Below are 21332 nucleotides of genomic sequence, written 5' to 3'. Positions count from 1 at the left end.
AACCAAACGCGCAATGTCCACTCGGTGTGCGGGAAGTCAAAGGCGCAATTGAATGAGCTTACAAGGCAGCGACAGCGTTTTTGAGGTTAACAGGCAGTGGTAACTATATTGCCACCATTTTTTCAACTGTTTAAATAGTTTATTTTTTATTAAAGGTAAATATGTGTAAGGATTATGTTCTTTGAAGTTTGAAGTTTGGATTATCGATTCCATGCCTAGCTTCCACAGCCTTAGAAAGGGTTAATATACAGAAAAGTTTTTTAATTGCTAAGTATTTCGTATGATTGAAGAAGTTTGACTTTAGGGGTCTGAGGTATCACTACATTCTAGAAAAGGGGTCTCTTGCCCAAAATAGTTTGAGAACCCCTGGTTTAGAGCATTCAAAATGCTATCTACAAGAACTGAAAACGCCAACATCCAAGTTTGAGGCTGTTGTTCAGATTGTGAAAAATGGGCATTACTGCTGGAATTAGTTTGGGCAGGTTGGTTCAATTCAGGACTTTGGATAGTAGGGGGTACTGAGGGCTTCTGGTTAAAAGAGAAAGCGCGTAGACCAAGAGGTACTGGCCTCTGTTCAATTGTCACGTGTTTCATCGAAATTGGCGTTCTAGTTTGGGGGGTCACTAATGTATTAAACGACTCAGATGGGATGGACTGTCTTTGTCTTTTTCCAGGATTTCCTGGTGTAGCCCAAAAGCTTCATGCGTTAGGAGCTTAATTTCCCTGTGTCTTGGAAACGGACTGCAATTTCTTGCATTCCAGAATCTTCACCGACTTGATAAAAGGGTCTTTGAAGCGACCTTCTCCTTGCATAATGTATTCCTCTGGGAGACCCGGTTCGGTGATCACCCCGTCGATTTCAACTTCCCGACAGGGAATGTAGACGCGATAGTCATTTTAAAAGCCTTCATACCTAACAATATCATTTGCTTGAGCAAGGTTCACAACAACTACTCGCAGTTTGTCGCGATTAACCTTAGTAATCTCGACAACTGCAGAAAAATTCTTCAGGGTTTCCGCTATTTTAATGGCATCAATCGGCTTAGCCTTACGTACCGATCTCTCGAATAAACGATATATGGCCCTGTCTTACCTTCAGGGTAAGCCTTGGATCGGGGAACTTTCGAAATAGAAAGAATTGGTGGGGCATCAATATCGGAGGCTAAAGATGGGGCATTTTCTAGAAGAATAGTAGCGGAAGGGGATTCAGCATGAAGGGGAGCGGGGTATAGGGGATTTATCATTTCAATAGACGGGTCAAGAGGAATATCCTCGTCCCCGTCCGCTGTTAGAAAATTATAACTTGACACAATAACGTCAAGTAGGTTTAAACTTGACGTTATTGTGTCCTTTATCGAGTTCGAGATACTTGATGATGTTGCTCCGAGTCTACACGAAGTGCAATTCCTACTGCACTCGATCGACCTCTAGATGGAATGTTGTCTATCGGGAATTCCCCTGGAGAAGAGCTCGCACGACACAGCAGGTAGTTGTTTCCGACACCGTTCTGTACCCAAGAAGTACCTACAAAGAAAAAATAAAAAGGATTAGTAAAGTGTCACAGGTAACAATATATGAAAAACAGATACTTCCCAACAATGGTAGCGCACGAGAGGGATACGTCCGTATCCTACGAGAGCAAAACACGAACTGAGCACACTATATTATGAACAACATAAATTCAAAAAGGTGTATGTATTTTTTATAATCATTTTATTCGATACTGATATCGAGGGGTATCAGTATCGAATAAAATGATTTGACTAATAGAATACAGTACATCATCAAAATATTCCGAAGAAAATCAGGTAAGAAATAAAAATAAAAAAAGGTTGAATGGTTTTATTGTAGAGAAGCATACTAATGAGACAGATAATGTACTAAAAACTGGAACATGAAAAAAGTGAAAAAAAACATTTTAAGTTAAATGGTTTAATGTACTAAAAACTAGAAAATAATTAGGCAAGTAACCGTTAGTAGATATCACATCGCTTTCTTCATTAATCTTGGACAATGATAAAATAAAATGGGGCACACCAGATTTCCATTATCCACAGTTAGTTTTTCGTTTCGTCATATGCCCATGAGTATGCAGAGGAATCGTAAATTCAAAACATAATTTAGACGATACACTCATGGCTAGTGTAGCACCGGTTAGAAACCACTGCTCTACCTTTGAAAGTAACGAATGGGAAAGCAAACAAACATCTCAAAACAACGTTGACTCCGATGAACGGTTTACCACTGAACTTTTCGACGCTGATTCATTTTTTCACCTTTCACCAACCGCTGCAACGCGAAGCTCTTTGGAAAGGCTATTGCATACGAGCCTGAAAGTGAAAGTCTTCGCGGCGCAGTGCCACGAATGAATTCTATCGATCTCTCGAACGGCTCGTCGGACAGTCTTGCAAGCAAGAGCTACCGCCTGCGGACCGCCGGGTCCAATGTTGTGATTTCGGCTTATATAACCCACGTGGAGTGTCAACGCCGCGCGACGGTGCTGCCGTGAAAGCACACACACACACATACACACACACGCGAAGCTCCATCGAATGATCGGTATTCCGATCGGGTTCGTCGCTTGGTATGTTATGCGCAGTGACTTCAACTTCACAGTCCACTCAGTTCGGCTCGCGCAATGAACGGAATCGGAGCAGTGCAAGGCTTCCTGCATGGAGCGCCGCTGGTGACATTCCTGGCGCTGGTGGTCTCATCAGCTGATCAGGCCGCAGCGTTCTACAAATCGTTCGAAGGTTGGTGTCGTGGCGACGCGTAATCGCGAGTGAACGATATACCCAGATAGTTATCCGACAGCTCGACTTTTTCGCGAGTGTTTCAAGGTTGAATAATTACTTGATTTTCTCGTTTCAGAGCTTAGCGTTCATACGCTCCCCGACAGTGGCTCGCTAGATGGTGAGTTAATCTAATGTGTATAAAAAGGAGAGGTCCATGAGGTACAATTTGGTTACATTGCGCAGATTGTTCACTGAGGCTCCAGAAGTTGTTGGACCGGGATGTTGCTACTAGTAAACTAGCTGAAGTTCCAACATACTCGAGGGAGTTTGCTCACCTGGCTGCGATCGGATGGAAGCAGACCGGTGGAGACTTTGAGTGGAGATGCTCAGGTAGCCTAATTTCAGACAGTTTTGTACTCACCGCTGCTCATTGTACACTCGATGAAGGGTAATGATCTTTTTGATTATAATTGTTTCACCAAGTGTTGAAAGCACGTTGAATTTCTCTTGCAGCAAGGAACCAACGGCGATTCGCGCCGGCGACCTAGATTTGTACAGCCCGAAAGACGATCGGTTCGCCCAGCAGATCGATATCGCGAAAATCTTTCGTCATCCCCAGTTCAACTCGAGCAGCGCCTATCATGACGTTGCGCTGATCAAACTTGTGAAACCGGTGACGTATGTTGTCTTCGATTATCATATCTCGGTGATCGGTGTGATCGGTTTCGCGCTCTCTGTTTACCTTTTGCTCTCACTTTTTATTTTCTTCATTCTTCGTGGTTTTGTTTTGATCTCTTCCAGCGTGACGGATTTCGTAACACCGGCTTGTTTGTATACCAACGATTCGTTTTCCTTTCCAAAGCTGCATGCAACCGGTTGGGATTTCTGTATGTGTTTCGTTGCATCGGTGATTTTTGTGCGGCTTTTTTTTCATTCGTTATTTTATTTCTCTCGAAGACTCGGATGTGTCCCCGCCGATATACAGTGTCCCGTTGAACCCGATTGGTCAGGATCGGTGTAAATTTTGGCATCGCGCCAACAAGGAGGCCTTCCGGAAGGGGATTAACAGAATGCTGATGTGCGCCGGCGACGAGGTGCTAACCAACTGTCCGGGGGACACGGGGGGACCTTTGCAAATCAGACTGCTGTCAAGCTCGAAATACACACCATTCGTCGTGGGGGTCTCGGCGCTGGGAGTTCCGTGTGGGCAAACGACACCCGGAGTGTACGCTAAAATTTCCCATTACATTAATTGGATCGAGGATGTGACCGGGAAGAATTACTTCCCGCAGGACTGTGTCACAAGACATATCTCCGAGAGGGAATCAGATGAAGCGCTCGTCGCTCCCGAGCTGAAGGTGCGTGAAAATTTCCACTGTAAATTTATGTTCATTTATTTTTTCTTTTCGGGAATGATTCCAGGGAGCATACAACCAGCCCCATCTCACCGGCAAGAAGGAATCGCTGTCCGTTGACCCGACGAAGGCTCAGCTGCAGATCTTCAAAGAGTTCAAGGTAGGTAGCCAGGTACGGAAGTTCGAGTGCCACAAAAACTCGCATATCCTGGCGCTCCTGTATTCCCATGGAGATTGTTCCCAGGATTGCTATTAGCTTCCGACTTTGCCCGCTCGAGTGGATAAATTTTCACGTCTTTGTCTGTTTTTCTTCCGCTCGTGCTCACGTGTGCTCGTGTGTGTGTGTGTGTGTGCGTGTGTGCGTGTGGGTGTGTGTGCAGTGCGCCGTAGGAAAGGATGGTCCCAACGTCGATTGGATCTGTGGCTGCACGATAGTGGCACAGGATTTCGCACTGACGTCAGCTCGTTGCGTGAAAAATGTGTAAGTATGGCTGACTTTGTTCATGGCTCCCCGGAGGATGCGTCTGCTAGTTTATATTTCCGGGCGTAGAATGATGGGGCTTTTAGTGTATTGTGTGTTTCATATTGCACGGTTGGGTATTTTAATTTTTCCACCCCATTCAGGGAAATGAGGGGGGTGCTTGGAAGGTTTCGGTAATATGTCGCTCGAGGATATCATGGTGCAGGAAACATATTTATTATTGGATATTCTCGCTGGAGCATTCAGCATCGATTTTCTAATTTGTAGAAACCGATGGAAATACCGTTTTGTCTCGAATTCCGAACACTTATGCTTTGTTGGCTAATAAACAGTGTCTCATTACTCAAAATGTACTTTTTCGCGAAATTAATTTAATTCTCCGGATGGAATCCCTTATAGTTCCTATCCAAAAGGTTGCTGGAACGATTAAAGACGAAGAGTTTCGACACATCAACATGTTGCACACATTGGATAAAATACTAGAGCCAGTTGTCAAAGGCCAATCGTTGAAATATGTAAATCTTAACGTTTCGTTGATACCAGAACAATCGGGATACAGGGAAGGTCATTCCTGTGAAACCGCATTGAACTTGGTGTTAGCAGAATGTAAAGAGAAATTAGAACATAAAGATACCATAATTGCCGTTTTCTTGTATCTAAAACGCGCTTTCGAGACAATTTCTAGGTCCTTGTTGCTGAGCACGATTAAGCGCTTTGGAATTACGAGTACTGCATATGAATGATTTGAAAGCTATTTGTATGACAGAACTCAACGGATTATTTTTAACGATTTCATTTCCAGTCCCGTAGGGAATAATCTTGGAGTACCTCAGGGAAGTGTATTAGAGCCCTTTTTTTATTATGTTCATCAATGACATGTTGAGAGTTTTTACGATTTTGTGACATCAATATTTTTACAGAGAATACTGAGTTATTCGTTGCAGCTAATGATTTAAATCAGGTCGTGCCACATTCAGATGGAGATGGTTTTCTTTAAGTAGATGGTTGAAGTATAAGTAGTTAAAATTGAACATAAGTAAAACTAAATATATGGCAATCTCACGCAATCGTTAGAATAGAAAATGTTCTAATAGAGGAAATAGAACATCTTGGCGGGATTATTGTGGCAAACTCAAGTTCAACACTCACATTGACAATGTCATCAAGAAAATTGCGAAAAAGTATGGAATTTCATGTCGATTGAAAAACGATTTGACCATTCACAGCAAAATGCTACTGTACAAACCAATAATCTCTCCTCGTTTAGACTTTTGTTCTTCGAGGTTACAGTGCTTTCAGAATAAAATAATGCGGTTTTCACGGTAATTCACTTACTCACCTTTGATGCTGGACGCTCTGCAATGGTTATCCGTGAAACAAAGAAATGTTGATTTAACTATGGTGTTCATTTTTGAAGTAGTTAACGGTTTCCTACCTCCATATTTGTGTGATCGAGTTGAAGGATATAACACTAGAAACGCGAATGAATTAAGAACACCTCATTTCTTGTCATGTGCTTCACAAAATTCGTTGTACTTCAAAGGAATAAATGTTTTTGACTCGATGCCAAGGCATATTGAATGCGCAACAACACTTACAAAATTTAAGAGGTACTGTATTTCACACAGCTGTATTATGTTAACAGCCAAATAATTTTTTGACGATGATTGTAACTGACGAAGTTTTATACAAACGAATAACTTAATGTGAATAGTTTTATTGTTCATTTTTTATATATATTTTCAATGAATACTGTACCAGACGAAGTCGTTTGAACGGATTTTTCCGGAATTTATTTTCTGAATATTATTTTAAAAATTAGTATTCATCAGTATTATGTCTGTCATGATCTTGGTGATGATGGACTATTTTTATTTTTTATTTTATTGAGTTTGAGTCTCGGGCGCGTCGCACAGATATAAAGGATATGAAATAAAAGTTTTGTGTAGGTCAATCTAGGATTTTTTTCGAAAAGGAAAATTTCTTGACATCACTGGTTGGGGATACTCATTATCTATCCAAAACTAGACTGAAATAAATTATTAATTCAATTTCCACGAATGTGCCACGAAAGTGCTTCTTTTTTTTTCAAACAAAATAGAAATCAGGTAGAAAATTAAAAAAATGAGTCCAAGGTGGTAAAATTATTTTTGACAAACTTCATAGAACATCGAATTTTTACGAATTTTCGAAACATAAATTTGATGTATGTTAACAATCATTTTTAGCCACAAATTATGAATCCTGATGTGATTCAAAACAAAAAAAAGCTCTATCAATCTCCGTCTAAATGCAGCCATTCTCGAGATATTAAAAAAAATATTTCTAATTTATTGTCTTATTTATAGTAAACTAGCTAACCCGGCAAACTTCGTCCCGCCCATTTACTTGATTAATTCTCGAGTAATGCAGAAATTTGTGTTTTATTTGTATGGCAGCCACCCCTAAGTTAGGGGGGAGGGGTATCTAAGCACCATAGAAACATTCATTGCACCCTAAAGTTTCCATATGCCTAATTTGGTTTAATTTGCTTGATTAATTCTCGGGTAATGCAAAAATTTGTGTTTCATTTGTACGGCAGCCCCCTCTAAGAGAGGGGGAAGGAGTATCTTAACACCATAGAAACATTTATTGTATCCTAAAACCTCCACATGCCAAATTTGGTTTCATTTGCTTGATTAATTCTCGAGTAATGCAGAAATTTGTGTTTCATTTGTATGGCAGCCCCCCCTTTGAGTGGGGGAAGGACTGTCTAACCATCATAGAAACATTTATTGCACCCTAAAACTTTCACATGCCAACTTTGGTTTCGTTTGATTGATTAATTTCCGAGTAATGCAAAAAATTGTGTTTCATTTGTATGGCAGCCCCCTCTAAGAGAGGGGGAAGGAGTATCTTATCACCATAGAAACATTTATTGCATCCTAAAACCTCCACATGCCAAATTTGGTTTCATTTGCTTGATTAATTCTCGAGTAATGCAAAAATTTGTGTTTCATTTGTACGACAGCCCCCTCTAAGAGAGGGGGAAGGAGTATCTTATCACCATAGAAACATTTATTGTATCCTAAAACCTCCGCATGCCAAATTTGGTTTCATTTGCTTGATTAATTCTCGAGTAATGCAAAAATTTGTGTTTCATTTGTACGACAGCCCCCTCTAAGAGAGGGGGAAGGAGTATCTTAACACCATAGAAACATTTATTGTATTCTAAAACCTCCACATGCCAAATTTGGTTTCATTTGCTTGATTAATTCTCGAGTAATGCAGAAATTTGTGTTTCATTTGTATGGCAGCCCCCCCTTTGAGTGGGAGAAGGACTGTCTAACCATCATTGAAACATTTATTGCATCCTAAAACCTCCACATGCCAAATTTGGTTTCATTTGCTTGATTAATTCTCGAGTAATGCAAAAATTTGTGTTTCATTTGTACGACAGCCCCCTCTAAGAGAGGGGGAAGGAGTATCTTATCACCATAGAACCATTTATTGCACCCTAAAACTTTCACATGCCAACTTTGGTTTCGTTAACATTTCCGAGTAATTCAGAAATTTGTGTTTCATTTGTATGGCAGCCCCCCCTTAGAGAGGGGGGAGGGGTCTCAAAATATCACGAAAACCTTCCCCGGCCCCAAAAACCCCTACATACCAATTTTCATGTCGATCGGTTCAGTAGTTTCCGAGTCTATAAGAATCAGACAGACAGACAGACATCACTCCATTTTTATATATATAGATAGATAGGCTCTTTTAATATGTTTATCGTGTTATACCATCATGTTCATGAAATTTAAGAATGTGCATATAATTTTCAACTACTTCTCCAAACACATTATTATAGTACAAATATATGTTTAGGAGTTTTAACCCAAACGCTAAACTTCAAATGTTTTTGAAAAATAGTTTTTTTTTGTAAATAAAAAAGAGTACTATTTTTTCTCAGTGTATATTTTTTCACGTTTTAACATGAATACACTATAACTCTTTCTAAGACACTATTTCAAAACGACTCATAGTTTTTGAGATATAAATTCAAAAGTTACACTTGAGTCAAAAAATTGCTATTTCCTCCAATCGAACTTTCATTCGAATCAAAAATACTCATGTTTTGTCATTTGTCGATTTCAATTTAAATTGTTCAAAGAATGAATTACCATATTTCAACAAGTGGTACCGCGAAATTACAGACTTCCGACAGCGAACGCCTCTCAATGGTCTCAATTTACTGAACAAATATTGTGGGTCTTTGTTTTTTGTTAGTTGGAATATCAGCAAGCAATATCTAAGCTTCCCAAAGCTTTGAAACGGATATCCAAATAACTCTAAAACGAATATTTTCGATGGTACGGATTTTTTGAAGGAAAATACAGATGAGAAAGATTTTTAAACCCAAACAGATTAAAGTGTGGCTACACTGCTCTCAACCATGCATCAATCAGGATTTCCTTTTGATAATGCTATAATTTTTTTTAAATTATATATGTAAGTAAAATCAGTTCTTTGTTTTTTGTTAAACTGATTTCGAAGCTGAGGAAAAAAAATTATCTTCAAGATAACTCGTCTTGCTCGAACCTCTGTGGGGAAGGTGGCGAGCCAATATCAATTGTTTTTTTTTTCGTTATAAAAGAGTATTTTTTTCATTTCACTACAATCAAATCGATTTACAAACACATATTCATAGTGAAAAAATAAATATGTTTAATTACATTTTTTACAAATTTCGATCACTTTTGTCTCAAATTCAGAACAGCAAAAATGCGATTTAATAAAAAACATGACTTTTGAATGACTTGACTGATTCCAATAATCGGCATATCAAATTAAAGTCAATTAGCTATGCTTTTTTGGGAAAATATTATACTCGCAAAAAAAAATGAGATTTTGTTTTCGTAATTATTAATTGTATTTGTTTTTAATGATTCACATGGTTTCGGGACCTACGGCGCTATTTTTTTTTCATTTTTGCTTGAAGGCTGAATTTTTTTTATATAAAGTCTGCTTCATTTAATATTGGAACAAATTCTTTTTCTCATTGTGGCGCTCCTAGTGGACGGATTTGGAAACTTTTTTCACCCACGTGTCGGGAAATTCATTACCTTTCACCATGTATTTATGTCATAACACCAAACGATAGCATTTTGTAAACAACCGCCATGGAGGCCGAACGGAGAGATAAAATTGTGCACAGTTTTCTTGAAAATCCATTGTTGTCGGCATCTAAGCTAGCTAAACAGCTTAAAATGCCCAGAAATACCGTATGGCGTGTTATCAAGCAGTACAAGGAAACATTGACGACGGCTCGGAAGCCGCATTCGAAGCGTCGGAGTGGAACTGTCGACCGGAAACTGCGTGGGAAAGTCATCAAGGCCGTCAAGAGGAATCCCAATCTTTCAGACCGCGATTTGGCCAATAAGTTCCAGGGCGCTCACAGTACAGTGCGACGAATTCGTCTCCGGGAAGGAATAAGGTCATTCCGAGCCAGCAAACAGCCAAATCGGACGCTGAAGCAGAACAATGTGGCCAGAATCCGTGCTCGAAAGCTGTACGACCAAGTGCTGACCAAGTTCGACGGATGTATTCTGATGGACGATGAGACCTACGTGAAGGCGGACTTTGGGCAAATCCCAGGTCAAAAATTTTATTTGGCGACGGCTCAGGGGGATGTACCTGCAAAATTTAAGTTCGTGTTTGCGGATAAATTCGCCCGCAAGTACATGATTTGGCAGGGGATATGCAGTTGTGGACAGAAAACCAAAGTCTTTCTCACTGACAAGACAATGACATCAGAAGTCTACAAAAAAGAGTGCCTACAGAAACGGATTCTGCCGTTTATTCGTGCCCACGACCGTCCAGTAATGTTTTGGCCGGACCTCGCAAGCTGCCATTACAGCAAAACGGTTATGGAATGGTACGCAACGAACGGGGTCAGCGTAATACCGAAGGACCTCAACCCCCCAAACTGCCCCCAGTTCCGGCCGATAGAGAAATACTGGGCAATCACGAAGCGGAGGCTTAAGGCAAAGGGAAAACTTGTTAGGAACATGACTCAAATGAAGAACTGGTGGAATCAAATCGCCAAAACGGTGGACGAAAAGGGTGTGCGCCGCCTAATGTGCCGTATTACGGGAAAAGTACGAGAATTTCTTCGAAACAGCAATGAATAATTTTTTTAATTTTTTTTATGAAAGAGTAAAGAAAATGCTACATTTGTATGAAAAACAAATTATGAATGCGTTAATAAATGACTGAACTACACGCAATTGTTTGTGTTCCAATATTAAATGAAGCAGACTTTCAAATATTTCAAAATCAGAGAATTTCGTATTTGCGTTTTGACTTTTCAAAGTTAAGATGTTTTGGTTGCGATAGCTTATTGGACAGAAAATAGGAACATGGGGAATCATTTTTTTGCGAGTGTACTTAAATTAAATTTGATATTTCGATTATCTGATTCGGTCCAATAGTTCAAAAGCTATGATTTTTTGAAAAAAAATTATTTGTGGGAAAAAGGGGAAAAAATATTTTTCGGGCCATAGGTAAACTTTGGAAAATTATAACTCAACAACGATAAGAATCACATATCTGATATTAGTATATTGGATATGTTATAGATATGTTATGTAAAAAACTCAGCTTTCAAGAGGTTGACAAAATCATGCCAACTATAAAAAAAATACAGTCAATAATTACGGAATCAAAATTGTTTTTTTTTTTTATCTCATTTATTTATTTATTAGGCTCATTAGCATTTCAGCTGTAACAGAGCCGGGTTTTAATCGTGTACATGTACATATGTTTATGTTTCTATAAATTGTAAATTACACAGTAGTTAGTAGTAGCCATTTAGGCGTTAAGTATTCTGTTCCATTACATTATGGTAAATCACACAGTGGTAGCCATTTAGGCATAAGGGTATTCTTTCTGTTCTTCCATTGTTCAGCAGACCGGACAGCGAAGACAGTTGATATTGATCATTGTTGAGTTATTTATAGAACAGCAGCCCGATGTGTCTTGCAGAGCAGAGCATTGTATGGATGAATCGATCTCATTTCGACCGTGGATCGATTTCCATCGCCGATGATGGTTGCGTGGACGTAGTTATTCTATAACAACACAAAGATGGTCAATTGAGGGCCCTGAGTTTGAACTCACGATCGATCGCTTGGTAAGCGAACGCGTAACCAAGTGGCTACGAAGACCCCCTCAAAATTGTTATGCAAGTATAATATTTTTGAAAGGCTAGTATCGATCATATCAGTCCAGTAGTTCAAAAGTTATTTTTGAAAAAAAAACATTTTTAGAAAAAAGGCGAGAGCAATGGTTTTTCGGACCACCCAAAAATAAAAATTGGCACCCTCATGAAACATTAAAAAAACAGGTCTAATACTTTACGAGAATGAGCACAACTACTGATTTTCACGAAAATTTAAGATCAATTATATCGGTTTGACATGGAATGGCTGTATAGCAGTTCTGATCAGGCGAAGACATCACGAAAGAATCTTAATGCTCCATAATTTGTTCTTCGACATCTAACTCCTAAATTTTCTAATTCCACTGCAAAATCATTTTAAACTATTCCTGGTGAGTTTTCAATTAGAATCTTCAAAAATCAAGATGTTCACCCCATTGTACTCATAATAGCCAATTAACTCAACGTAATTTTTTTCTGTATACAATATATACAACTGTATACAATGGAGTTCAAAATTGTACACTCTGTCCAACTTCTATAAGACCAACCTGATTCTATTTCGTTGCAACACAAACAGTTAGAATTTCAACAAGAGACATTCATACATTGTTGAATGCTTAGAATAAAGTATATTTAACGTCAATTTCGTTCAAAAGAGTTGTTTGTTTATTTATTGTGCTTAAATATGATAATTTCAGCTGTCCAGTTTCTATAAGACCATTTCAAAATTCATAAGTATTATCAATGAAAACCTCAAAACGATCGGCTGATTTACATGTCAATAATTGGCAACCTTGCCATTTCGGCAAAATACCTGGAAAATTCGTGTTGGAATATTACTTACCAAAAGCTGCTGAACGATTTTCTCGATATTTTTTTCCATGTTTCCGAAATTGCGACCTTGAGCTCTTCAATCGTGGTGTACCGTTTTCCCTCAGTGTAGATTCTACGTACATGGATTCCCTTAAGATTTTCAACAGAATTCAAATCTGGAGAGTGAGCCGACCAGCCCAAAACATTAAGTTTTTGATCCTTAATCCATTGCTTAGTTTCCTTTCTGGTATGAATAGTATCTGGAATGTGATTTTTTTGTGACGATATCCTCGCAAAAACGGCAGGAGAGAGGATTCCAGAACATATATGTAATCCTTGAATGATGCGAAAGCTATCTTTGAGCCCGCCCAAACCATACCATTCAACCACCAAAATTCGTGGTTGAAAAATACTGTTTCTTCTTCCGTAAATCACGCCAGTACCCGTTGAAACCATCAGAACCATCCTAATTGAACTTTTTCCGTCAGTGAAGATAACCTATACATTGAAGAACATATCGTATTCTTTCGGAAACATTCTTTGTCACAACATACCATACTGTCGGTTCATGTGAGCTTTGGCAAAACTCAGACGTCTCTCGATGTGATATGGTGTAAGATGAGGAGCTTTAACCTTTTAAACCCTTTTTATGTGAGAATTTTTTACCAAAACTTGACGAATTGTCACCCGAGTAACATTTAAATCGAGATATTGCTTCATTTGCATAAGCGATTTTGAAATATTCGAATCTGTTCTAGCTATTTCCCGCTTATTCCGGTCAGAGAGCTTAGATTTACGTGGAGCTGTCTCCTTCTTACCGTATCCTTGAGGATTCGTCAAATAATTGAGCACTTCTTGATGGGATCGTCCAATCCGATGAGAAATTTCTCTGATACCAACATTTTATTGGTAAGATGCATCGATTTGTCTTTCTTTTCTCTCTGTGAGCACTTTTCCCTTTGGCATTTTCCAGATTTATTGATCAAAACAACTGAAACAACGGAAATATGTAACTGGTCTTATAGAAACTTGACACTTGAAAAAACAAAACTTTTGGTTTACGCTCAGCGCTTGCACGCACACATATGAAAATCATGCAGTGTATGGTAGTCACCAATAGCTACACACTAGACTATGAATTGAAGTATTGTTTGACACAAGTCAGCAAGATCATCATCACCTGGTCTTTTTTTTTTTTTTTTGGCAGACTTATCTCACTTCTTAACTAGGCGAACCTAGCCAGAATTTTCACCTGCCCCCGGGCTTCTGAATGCCAAAGGGGGACTAGGCTCTGCGGAATGCACGTATCTGCATGCTCGTGCTGTTTCAGTCCTGACCGAGAAATTGTCGGACAATCGCGCAGGTGCTAGGGATGACCGACTTTTGGATGCCGGCCAATTCCTTCTCCATGTTCAACACCTTTAGCGCTTCCAGAAGTGTCTTCGGGACAATTCCAGTTCCAGAGAGAACGACTGGAACAATTCTTGGGACCTCCCTTAGCCCCCACAGTTCCTTGAGCTCCACGGCCAATGGTCGGTACTTGCAGATTTTGCGACCGTGGGTCTCCTCCAGATTCTGGTTCAGTGGAATAGCGACATCGATGATGGTGACTTTGCGGTCGCTCTTGTCGTAAACCATTATATCTGGGCGGTTGTGGTGGATCGAGAGGTCGGTCAGAACAGTGCGATCCCAGTACAGCTTGAAACGGTCATTTTCCAGGACAGGTGCAGGCAGGTACCGGTAGTTTGGTACGTTGTCTTCCAGTAGAGCACATTGGAGCGCCAGTTGTCGATGAACAATACGGGCCACGTTGTTGTGGCGCTCGGTGTAGGCTGCGTTGGCCAAAACGGGACAGCCTCCCATGATGTGCTCTATGTTTTCACCTGGTTGATGGCACATCCGGCAAATGTCATCAACGTCTTGATGCCAGACGTAACGCCTGCAGTTTCTCGTCGGCATTATCCTGTCCTGGATGGCTATCATGTCGGCTTCTACTACTGAAGAGAGTTCACCACGCGTTAGCCACAGATTAGATGCGGCCTTGTCGACGTGTGGCCGATCCAGTTGATGGGGGTGGGCACCATGCACTGCCTTCTGCTTCCAAGCTGCAATCTTCTCCTCCTTATTAGAGATTTTTTTTTTCTTTTTTTTATACCCTCCACTAACCCCCACACCAGAAAGCTCGAATAGAGAGCCCCCTGGTAGTGGACTCTTGCTAACAGACAACAAACATAAGAAGAGATAGCGGAGAATATAACAACAAACGAAGAAAACAAAACATGTGAAATCCCAGTGGAACAATAGAGTTCCTTTGAAGGGATCCACCATATTATACAACATTAGAACGACGCAGGAAAAAGAAAAATGACGGAAAATATTATTAACCAAAGCATACATATACATAAGATGGTCGGCACATTTACAGAATATATTGATTTATGTGGATCGTCATATACTGTTTCAGCTTATTTTTAAAAATATGTTTATTGCTTATTGCTTTCAGATTGTTGGGAAGCACGTTGAATTTTAATGGACCGTAACTTTTTATGCGCGTGAGTCCCAATTTCGTAAAAGCTCTGGTTCTCATTAAGTCATTTGCATTTCTCGTATTCAGAAGGTTTATTCGAGTAGGGAATGTGATATTATGGTGAAAATTACGGTTATGCAAAACATTATGAACAAACATGATACTTTGAATATCACATAGGCCTGAAATAGGAGTAATTCTATTTTGTACAGTAGTGTAAAGCGCAACTGTCGGATATAAGTGAGGAAGATTGAAAACTACTTTCACACATCTATTTTGCAGCGTTTGAATTTTTTTCAATTTTGATTTGGCAGCATGACCCCAGACTACAATTAAGTATTGGAGGATGGAGTGGATGCATGCAAAATAAAACTGTAACAATGCTCTTTTTGGTATAAAACAGCGTACTCTTTTCATGAGACCACATAAACTTGCAACTTTACTCGATACATGTTTAATGTGAGTATCCCAGGAAAGGGCAGAATCTAAATACAATCCTAAGTATTTGAAAGAGAAGACTTTTTCAATAGTCAGGATTACCACACATGGATCACGGTGTTGAGGTATTTTTTTTCGTGGCGAATGGAAGACCATATACTTTGTTTTAGTGAGGTTGATGATCAGATAATTGCCACTGAAATATTCCATGAGTTTTACTATATCTGATTCCATGTCCGCTACAATAGTTTGAATATCAGGACGCGGATAGAATAACGCCGAATCGTCTGCAAAAAGTCTTGGTATTCCGTGGAGCGTTAAATTACCAAGATCATTGATAAATATCAAGAAGAGTAGAGGACCTATGCTGCTTCCTTGAGGAACTCCTATATCAATCGGACGTAAGCTACTACGAACACCGTTAATTACTACAAATTGTTTTCGATCGGACAGGTAACTTTTTATCATATCGTTGGCAACTCCTCTTATCCCATATCGATCAAGCTTTTTCAGTAAAATTTCGTGATTAAGAGTGTCGAAAGCTTTCTTAAGATCGATAAATAAGCCTCCTACGAACCTTTTTTGATCAATTTCGCAGATCAATTCGTCGACGAGCTCTGTAATAGCGGTCATTGTGCCACAACCTTCCCGGAAACCATACTGATATTGGTATATAACATTGTTGGCACTCAAGAAGTCGGTAAGTCTACAAGTTAAGAGTTTTTCCAAGATTTTGTTGAGAACAGATAATGTTGAAATTGGTCGATAGTTCGAAGGATCACTATTGTCTGCAGATTTAAACACAGGTGAAACTTTGGCGATTTTCAGAATATTCGGATAAACTCCAGTTAGGATTATTCAATTGAATATTTCGGATATGATTTCAGCGAACCGACCTATGTTAGCCTTTATCAAGTCAGCTGACTTATCAGAATACGAACTTCGTTTACGCTAGCAGGTCTCAGAAAGATAGAGTTTCTAACACTTTTTATTTGTTTTAGATAGTCGAAATTTTGCACTGTTAATTTACTAGCAAGATTATTACCAATACTAGAGAAATAATTATTAAATACTTCTGCAATTTCATAATTTGAATTAATGTTCCTATCATCAACTCTTAATTCAATTTGCTCACAAGGCTTAGAGCGACCAAAGATTACATTTAATTTTTTCCATACATTGAGATAATTAGAACCACTGCGCATAGTTTCATAGTATTCCTTTTTACATCGTTTCTTCATATTTGTTACTTTTTTGGATACATGAACTAACATATCCCTAGCGCGTACATCATTGGGACCTTTTTTTAACTTTTTCGAGATAATTATTTTTGATTTGAATCAACTTCCAAAGTCCATAAGTCATCCATGGACATTGATCCCTCTTTATTTTGACAAGTTTAGTCAAGGTTCTGGTACAGCTTATTAACAGGTTGTTATAGGTTGTAGTAAGAGAAGCTAAAGTAGCGTCGACATCGTCAGTAACTACAAAATCATTCAAAAATATTGAAAAATGATTTTCAAGTTTAACACGATCAACAATGTTCACTCTCAGTTCTTTGTGGCTCTTATCATTAATCACAGGAAGAGAGGAAATGATAGGAAGATGGTCGCTAATATAATTAAAAATAGTGTGATTTTGTAGATTTTCAGCAAGGTTGATCGGACATATAAAATGGTCTAAAATGTTATTACTTGCTGGACGAGTTGGAATTGTATTTGTACATACATAACCATAAGATTCATTCGCTATCCAACTCTTGACGAGTAAAGTTCAGTGTCGGTATTGTGCGTTGCCACTTTTGCTATTGTGCTATTGGTACGAGTGAAGGTCATTGCTGTCCGCTTTCGACCTGACCTTTTGTGAAGTGGAACGAAGGAACAAAGGAAGCAGCGCTCTTGCAGCGAGCCGGATTGCGGCTGTTGAACTGATTCGGCATAACGGGATCGCCATCGCGTGACTGTCGCAAACGGGATTCATCATCACGTGGCTGCGTAAGCTATTCTTGCGCTATTGTGTTGTCTCCGTAGCGCGTAGCCTCTGTCTCTCCCTGATTAGGGCAGTAGAGCGCATTATTGGAACAACTTATATATTAAGGTACACATATTTATTATTAATATTATTATTCAATTCATTTGTTCATTGTTTGATATTATTATCATAATTTTTTTTTGCTATTTTTTTTAAAGATTATTGTTAAAATCAATAATAATTTAGAAATAAGACAGAATTTTTTGTAAAATGGAGAATAGTGGAGGATCTCCAGAGATGGAGATCTCCGATAATGAATCTCATACAAGATCTGGGAAAAAACATAAACGAGTCCCTCATAAGGAAGATAATTCTTCTGGGGACGAATCCGCTCATCCTACCAAGCCCCCCTCTAAGAAAATTGCAAGCCTCCCTTCTCAACCCACTGTTACTTCCACTCCCCCTCTCCCATCATCGATTTCGCTTCCCCCTTCTGATGCTTCCGATCCAACCCAATCCTCGTCCTCGTCCTCATCCTCATCCTCGTCCTCGTCCTCGTCTTCCCCCTCTGTTGTCTCCGCTCCACGTGTCAGAGTTTATCCAGAAGATGCACCTGGAACTGGCCCTTGGGTTGTTTTCCTCCGGCCAAAACCGAAAGGAAAAAACCTTAACGTGATTCAGATCATGAAAGATCTGGCCAGATACACTTCTGTATCTGAAATTCGCAGGGTTAGACCGAACAAATTGCGAGTTGTCGTGAATGAACGGAAACACGCAAACGAGATTGTTGCTGATCAACATTTCACTCTCGAATATCGAACATTTATACCCCCCCATAACGTAGAAATTGAGGGGGTGATAACTGAAACGGGTCTGACGAGCGAACAAATAAAAGCAGAAGGAAAAGGCAAGTTCAAGAAGCTCCCCTCAATGGAAGTGAAAATCTTGGACTGTCGCCAACTCGGGAAACTTTCCCATGATGGGGACCAAACTAAATTTACGCCGTCCGACTCGTTTCGAGTCACCTTTGCTGGTGCCGCCCTCCCTGACTACGTTATGGTGGACAAATTGAGACTACCTGTGCGACTCTTCGTGCCAAAGCCCATGACTTGCAACAAATGCAAGTCAGTTGGTCACACTTCGGATTATTGTGCCAACAAGGAGCGCTGTGCCACTTGCGGAGAGCAACATGAGGGGAAATCCTGCAGTGCGACTGAGCATAAATGTCCATATTGCGGGGGATCCCCACACGAGCTCTCAGTTTGTGAAAATTACAAGAGCCGCTGGGAGAAACAGAAGCGCTCTTTGAAGGAACGCTCGAAACGCACTTTTGCGGATATTTTAAAGGGCGCTTCTCCACTGGCCCAACAACAACAACCAATCAACACACAAAATGTCTTCGCCACGTTGCCCGTTGACGAAATAGAAGCGGACACAGCTAACGGGGGCACACCGTTCATTTTCCAAGGGAATCCCCGGCGCAAAAATGTGACCACTCCCAAAGTTCAAGGACAAGCCCCTCCAGTGATACCCCCTGTTAGCATGCCTAAAAAAAAAATAACCATAAGATTGTAATAGGTTTGTGTACCGGCATACTACGTTATTGTTTATCAGATTAATTGGAATATTGAAATCTCCAAGAATTAAAAATGGTTTTGATGGAGTAGCAGTTGATAACCAGCCTTCTAAAATATTTTGAAATTCGTTGTAATCAAACGAGGGAGGACGATAAACACTAGCAACTGTATAAAGTTGACCTTTAAGTTTTAGTTCTAAGTGGATATAGTGCAGACCGTCAACTGTTTGAGTATCTATCAATTTGTTTTCGAGTGAACTATTTACAAAAACTGCTAAACCACCAGAAGGATTATCACGACACGAGAAGAAAGCGCGATAGCCAGGAATATTGTAAATATGACTAATCTCCTTCTTCATCCAGGTTTCACCAATAACAATAACGTCGATACCAAGTTTACATTCATTCACAAAATAAATAATTTCGTCAAATTTCTCAAAGTTATTTATCCCTCTTACGTTCCACTGAACCACATTCAAAGCTTCCTTATTAGTCGTCACACATTGTATATTGAATACATGCAAGTTGCCATGATATCTGTTCAAAAACATAGTTGGGAAAATAAAAATAAAATAATTCTACAAACTTAATTAATCAATCAGATTAATGTACATTTTTCTTCCGTTTTGGCGAAGGAGAGTGACCGGGGGTTAACTCAGAATCAGACACATTATGAGTCTTCCAGAACCGACTCATGATGCGACTAAGATCTTCTCTGGTTCTGATTAGTTCTGGCTTACAATTATCGGTTTTTTTAGCTAGAATGGCGCCACCTCTGCCTACCCAAACGTATTTTATGTTGAGTAATTCTTGAGAATCTCTAAGTTTTTTAAGCAGTTCCAGAGATAATGGGGACAGCTCATCACGCAATGTTACATTCATTGCACTTCCGTTCACCATGAATCTTGAATCAATAACAGTTGATAAAATCTTTCCAAATTGTTTCTTCGTGTTAAGCACCAGTTCTTTTGATTCTCTGTCTTGAAAGACAATTCTAATAGGAATTAGAGCATTATTGCTTTTGCCATTATTAAAAACTCGCTCAGTGGAAGTGATGAGTTTATTATTATCACTTAGCCCTAAACATGAGAACAGTTTTTTAACAATCTGAGACACATTTTCATCTGAAAATTTCGGAATACCCCAGACGACAACGTTATTACCTACTGCAGCTTTATCAGATTTATCAACATTAGCTTCCAGTTTATGTAACATGTTTTGTAATTGATTTTGAGACTTTTTCAGCCCCTCAATTTCTTTTTTTAATTTTTCATTTTCTAGTTTTATATCTTTGAACTCAGTGACAATTTGATCAAACTTCGCAGATAAGAATTCTTGAGATTTTTCGACCGTAGTAATAACTTGTTTTACTTCAGCAGAGACTGACTGCATCTCCTTAGCGACGGAGGCTGAAATTGTTGCTTTCATCTCAGCAGCAAAAGATGACATTTGAGACTTGTTGTTATCCTGCATTGAAACAATTCGCTGATAGATCGCAGTGCAATCTGGTGAGCAAAAATAATCATTCTCCCTCATCCGGCGTATTGCATTTCCCACTACGTTTTTACATCGGAAATGAATACTTGAAAAGCAGTACATACACGATAGGACTATCGGTCTCTTTTTTCTTACATACAGTACAAACATATTCGTCATCTTTGTCCATAGTAACAATTATGAACGGAAGCTGAATCAAGTCTATGAAACTTCAAACGGAGATATAAACAATAGTTTAACGACGAGCAAAATACAAACACAAACAGTATGAGTAATAAGTGAGCCAGATGTACTATGGCCAAATTATGCTGTTAACGATGCGCCGCTGGAATAAGAACACACAAGAAAAACTGTACACAGAGAAACAAATTAAGTAGTCATCTATCTTTCCAGCTCGCTTGCAATTCAAAACAAAAAACAACTAGAGACACTGTAATCAAATTAAGCACCAACAGCTACTCAATAAACCGAATGTTGTTGTTTGTTTTCCAGTCTTCCAAATGAGTCACCCAAACCACAACAAAAGCGATCCGCTCGTCAGCAATGCAATAGAAAGTATCACAGATATTGTGCTTTTGTGCGGGAGCGAGAGCAAATAGCACACCGAGTAAATTTCAAACAATCGCTAAACGCTTGTCAAGTGGCCGTTGTGCGGCAGCGGAATAGCACGAAAAGCTTTCGAAAGAAATACGGTAATGCAAAATGTTTTTAACACGGTGTACTCACGAACAACATTTACTTAAT

The 21332-nt window shown here is 39.3% G+C and overlaps 1 protein-coding gene across 1 annotated transcript in view; it reads left to right on the top strand.

Annotated features, from left to right (window-relative positions):
- Nucleotides 1-2594: 2594 nt before the first annotated feature.
- Nucleotides 2595-21332, top strand: part of LOC129775303 (transmembrane protease serine 9-like) — a 32388-nt gene continuing 13650 nt past the window's right edge. The window contains exons 1-8 of the mRNA XM_055779881.1: nucleotides 2595-2753; nucleotides 2872-2913; nucleotides 2979-3183; nucleotides 3249-3413; nucleotides 3537-3622; nucleotides 3693-4093; nucleotides 4158-4250; nucleotides 4471-4571. Coding sequence (XP_055635856.1) covers nucleotides 2639-2753; nucleotides 2872-2913; nucleotides 2979-3183; nucleotides 3249-3413; nucleotides 3537-3622; nucleotides 3693-4093; nucleotides 4158-4250; nucleotides 4471-4571 — 1208 coding nt within the window. The 5' untranslated portion in view covers nucleotides 2595-2638. The remainder of the gene's footprint in view (nucleotides 2754-2871; nucleotides 2914-2978; nucleotides 3184-3248; nucleotides 3414-3536; nucleotides 3623-3692; nucleotides 4094-4157; nucleotides 4251-4470; nucleotides 4572-21332) is intronic.

The sequence above is a fragment of the Toxorhynchites rutilus genome, chromosome 3, assembly GCF_029784135.1.
Source record: "Toxorhynchites rutilus septentrionalis strain SRP chromosome 3, ASM2978413v1, whole genome shotgun sequence".
Classification (NCBI taxonomy): Eukaryota; Metazoa; Arthropoda; class Insecta; order Diptera; family Culicidae; genus Toxorhynchites; species Toxorhynchites rutilus.
Note: the sequence above shows the minus strand (reverse complement) of the source record. Positions and strands in the feature narration are given on the sequence as shown.